Genomic DNA, 4,945 nt, shown 5'->3' with positions numbered 1-4,945 from the left:
ACAAGAAATTAAAAGGGGTTTGGCACAGTGGATAGAGCGTCGGCCTGCTGACTGAAGGGTCCCAAGTTCAATTCCAGTCAAGGGCATGTACCTTGGTTGTGGGCACATCCCCAGTAGGGGGTGTGCAGAAGGCAGCTGATAGTTGTTTCTCTCTCATTGATGTTTCTAACTCTATCTTCCTCTCCTTTCCTCTCTGTAAAAAATCAATGATATATTTTTAAAAAAAACTTAATCTGAGATTTTCTGTGTTGATTTTTTTTCACTTTTCCTATGTATGTGCATAATTACCTATTTCTTTCATATTATTTTTCTCACTAAGCTGGATAGTCCATAAAGAGGAGTCTAATGTGGACTGCAATGTGTTAAATTGCCATATTCACTTATTGCTTGGCCCTTGGATGGTATTTATTGAAAGAAATTATTCAAACTAAAAACATTCTCAATATTGCAAGCAAATGGACTCAACCAGAATTAAAGAATGAGTGCTATTCTCTGATAATCACTGCCCAAGACAGTGATGGCGAACCTTTTGAGCTCGGCATGTCAGCATTTTGAAAAACCCTAACTTAACTCTGCTGCCGTGTCAGAAATTTTTTGATCTTTGCAACCATAGTAAAACAAAGACTTATATTTTTGATATTTATGTTATATATTTAAATTCCATTTAACAAAGAAAAATCAACCAAGAAAATGAGTTCGCGTGTCACCTCTGACACGCGTGTCATAGGTTTGCCATCACTGGCCTAAGATTTAAAATCCTTTCTCTCTGTAACCCATTTATAAAACTCAGTCACAATCATCTATTTAAAATGTAAATCCAATAAGTACATCTTTTAAATCTCTCATTTCTGTCTTTGGAGGTATTTTTCTGAAGGAGAAACCATAAATCTCATTGCACTCCTGTTATCCTGCGTAATCAATACTACCCCACCCATTACCCAAGAAGTCCCAGTGTGGAGGGACGTCTATTTGGAGGGGCATCTATTTATGCCAAGTTGTGTACTGAAACATGGGATTTAGAATTTAACCCAACAAAGTCACTGCCCCAGTTGGTTTTCATCTGGGAAGAGTTGGTAGACTAATGCACGGCTCATATGGTGGTAGGGATAAGTAAGTGATGTGAGAAACAGTTAGGCCAAGACAGAGACAGCGAGAAAGAGAGGAGTGATGGAGGGTGAGAGATTAAGAGGCATAAAAAAAGAAAATATATACAATTATTGATGCCAAAGAGATTAGGGAAGAAATAACTAATGATATCTGATTACAGAACTAAATTTATTGATTTTGTTAATCCTCACCCAAGGATATTATTCCATTGATTTTTAGAGAGAGTGGAAGAGGGGAAGACAGAGAGAAATAATGTGAGAGAACCACAGGGGTTTGTTTCCTCCTGCACACACCCCAATTAGGGCCGGGGCCTAGTAGGAGCCTGCAACTGAGGCACTTACCCTGGACTGGAGTCAGACTGCCCTTGACAATCAAACCTGGGATCTTTCGGTTTGCTGACTGACGCTCTATCCACTGAGTCAAACCAGCTAAGGCCTAAATTTTTGTTTGAATGACCAAGCACATTATATGTAAAAAATTTTCTAGTTAAGGGCATGTGCCTGGGTTGCAGGTTCCCTGCCCCTTTGGGGTGCATGCAGGAAACAAGCAGTTAATGTGTCTCTCTCACATCAATGTTTCTCTCTCTCTTCCCCACCCCTTCTTCTACTTTCTAAAATAGAAGTGGAAAAAGTATATCCTCAGGTAAGGATTAACAAAAGGAAGAAAGAAAGAAAAGAAGGAAGGAAGGAAGGAAGGAAGGAAGGAAGGAAGGAAGGAAGGAAGGAAGGAAGGGAGGGAGGGAGAAAACTGTTACAGAAACCTTTTAGGAACAAATGATTATTCCCAGTGCTTGTCCTTTGAACACCTAAATTTGATCTGATCTTAAACCAGGAAAGAATGACTGATACCTCACAGTGAATTACCACCACCTTGAGTCTATGATCCCACCAAATAAACTCCTATTCCCAGCCTGCAGCTTTATGGGAATTACTGACTCTGTTCACTCAGCAACTGGCACATACTCTGCTACCATAGATTTAGGTAAGTCTGCTTTGTTAATGCCTATGTCCACAGTCTCAGCTGCAGTTGGCCTGCGCCTCCAAAGGGAGAGGACACACCTTTACCTGGTTCCTTTCAAGGAAGCTCAACATTACTGCCACTGCACAGAGCTTCTGTAGGTGGGGTCTGAGCTGTGTTCACTTTGCCCCGGGAGCTGTGACATTACATTAATGACATTCTCCTTTGTGGACATTTGTTTGACCTTTAGGAGATAGATTGGAAAGAGGGGCTCACACAAACTGGATGTGCCACTGCCTCATCCATTAAGCCCTGACCTATTGGTTACATTTAAAAAATCTTTTTAGTAAATAGGTCACTCCCTTTCTCAAAACATGAAGAACTAGCTCTAGTCCCTCTCAGCACCCACAACACTGTCTAGATTTTTTTGGTGTTTGGAAGGTAAGGTATTCCTAACTTGAAGAGCCCATTTATGCTGTTACTTTTGTGGTACCCCTACCATCGAAGTCTCTAGACGAATAGATAGCCATACAACAGGCACCTGGAGTGTCCTCAGAGACACCTGAACTGTAGAGGCTTTACTATAGAGTTAACCATTAATCCTATGATGTAATTTCTTTCCTTTTTTTAAAAGTTATATTGCTTACTAAATGCTTATGCATTTTATTAATCTTGTCCAAAAACAGCTTTTTAAATTTTTCTTCCTTGATTTCCCACAATTATATTGATTTCCAATTTTTATTATTTAATTCTGCTTGCTTTTTAAAAATGATGTTTTTATTGACTGTTTAGAGAAAGAAAGGTAAAGAGAAAGATAGAAACATCCATGAGAAAGAAACATTGATTGGCTATCTCCTGCTTGCCCTCTCCTGGGGAATCGAACCAGCAAGCTGGGCATGTGCCCTGACCAGGAATCAAAATGACCTTTTGGTGCATGGGACAAAGCTCTACTAATTGAGCCACAGCAGCTGGGCTGCTTGTTTTGAGTTTAATTAGCTTTTTTTTTGTTGTTTACTAAAATGAAAACCTACATTATTTGATTATATATCTTTCTCTTCTAATGTATTTGTTCAAAGGCACAAATTTTCCTCTAGGCATTGCCTTTGCTGCATCTCACAGTCTTTGAGAAGTTGTAATTTTATTTTATTTAGTTTAAATCATTTTTTATTTCTCTTGAGACTTTTTCTTTGATCCCATGTATTATTTTGAAGTGTGTCATTGAATATTAACATACATGAATGTTTACGAACTCTCTTGCTATTATTGATATTTAGATTAATGCCTGTGGTGTGAGAGCTTCTTTTATGACTTCTGGTCTTCCAAATTTGTTAAGCTGTGTTTAATGTCCTGGAATATGTTGTCTTGGTGAAGGTTCCCATGTGAACTTGAAAAAAAATGTGTATTCTGCTGTGACTATATGAAGTATTCCAATGCTTTAAAATTTTAAGGCACAGATTTTAAACCATAGGTTTTAATCACCAATCACAATTTTATAATTGAATTTTGTTGTTACATAGCAATGTTCAGATCAACTCTGCTGTAATTTTGCTGCTGTAATTTGTTATAAGGGGTGTTGAAAGATTAAAATGTCCCAGATGCTGTGAGCAGGTGAACAAATTTCTTGACTCAGGACCTAGTGTCAGGGCCAAGACAATGAGCCAGCTGCTGTGGTTCTCTCCATGTAAAATCTTCCCAAACAACATTTCCTTCTTAAAAATCTAAGGTTCACTCTAAGCAAGTCATCCAGGTCGTTTTTAGTAACAGATAAGGATGCAAGTAGTATAGGTACTAATTAAATTATAACTAGAGGCCCTGTGCATGAATTTATCCACTCAGGGGGGTTCCTCAGCCCAGCCTGGGCCCTCTCACAGTCCAGGAACTCTCGGGGCTGTTCAACTGCTGCTGAAGTGAGAGAGACTCCCCCTACCTCCACTGCACTCACCAGCCCTGAGCCTGACTTCTGGTTGAGTGGGGCTCTCCCTGTGGGAGTGCACTGACCACCAGGGGGCATGCTGCTCCTGCATTGAGCATCTGCCCCCTGGTGGTCAGTGTGCATCATAGTGATCAATCATTACACCATGCAGTCAATTTGCATATTAGCCTTTTATTACATAGCATGTCTTATGTGTGAATTAGAATTTTGGCAAAATAAAAAATATCCTCACATGAGGTTTAAACAACAACACATAATAATTAATTAATTAAATTAAAACAAAGATACAATTTATGTTAGAATGAGATATAATAGCAAGTTCACGGAAGTCAGATTTGCATGATAGAAGTTCCCCTTCACTGCTGCAGGCCTGGAGTCCCTGCAGTCTTCTGTAGGCACTTATCTGCTGGGGCTTCTCCAAGGTCTCCTCCTGCCGCCTGCGCCTGACCACATTGTCAGGATGGGCAGTAACCTTGGTGACGGCACTTTTAAAAATGCAGCTGGTCAGCCTCATTGGATGTTCAGTCCTTTCCCGACGTCTCCGTTTGCTCATGGCTAAAACCAGTTGTCTCTTCTTCGCTAAAGTCTTGGGCATCATGTTTCTCTGGAGCTTTCCCTTTGAAAACAAAATGAAATGTAAAGTTTGAGTGAAGTGGGAGAAAAAGACTCCCATTGCATTTGAACCCTCCACCTTTCTCTCCTTTTGGAGAAGTGTGTCTGTTCATCACAGTCATCGGGAAAGTTGTTGAAACTCAGTTTTGTGGACCTCAAGCCAAGTAGGACTGGGGCAGGACCAGGAATTTATATCCCCAAGTGTTCCCAGCTGATGCTGCTAGCACAGGTACTGCACATTAACAGCCAGATCCCGGGACATCAAGCTGATATGAGCCAAGAACAGGAGAATCAAGGTCATTTCCAGACCTGTTTCAATTCCAGACCATTTCATCC

At 40.2% G+C, this 4,945-nt stretch overlaps 1 protein-coding gene across 1 annotated transcript in view; it reads right to left on the bottom strand.

Annotated features, from left to right (window-relative positions):
• LOC107183101 (putative methyl-CpG-binding domain protein 3-like 3) overlaps positions 1-4,613 on the bottom strand; it is a gene marked incomplete at its 5' end in the record, with an annotated part of 7,657 nt that extends 3,044 nt beyond the window's left edge. Inside the window, one exon of the mRNA XM_015563979.1 lies at positions 4,322-4,613. Within this exon, the coding sequence (XP_015419465.1) occupies positions 4,322-4,613 (292 nt within the window). The remainder of the gene's footprint in view (positions 1-4,321) is intronic.
• Between the last annotated feature and the right edge of the window lie 332 nt (positions 4,614-4,945).

The sequence above is a fragment of the Myotis davidii genome, unplaced genomic scaffold (assembly GCF_000327345.1).
Source record: "Myotis davidii unplaced genomic scaffold, ASM32734v1 scaffold1379, whole genome shotgun sequence".
In the NCBI taxonomy this organism is placed as follows: Eukaryota; Metazoa; Chordata; class Mammalia; order Chiroptera; family Vespertilionidae; genus Myotis; species Myotis davidii.
The sequence above is the reverse complement of the archived record's forward strand: the minus strand, read 5'-3'. Positions and strand labels throughout refer to the sequence as shown.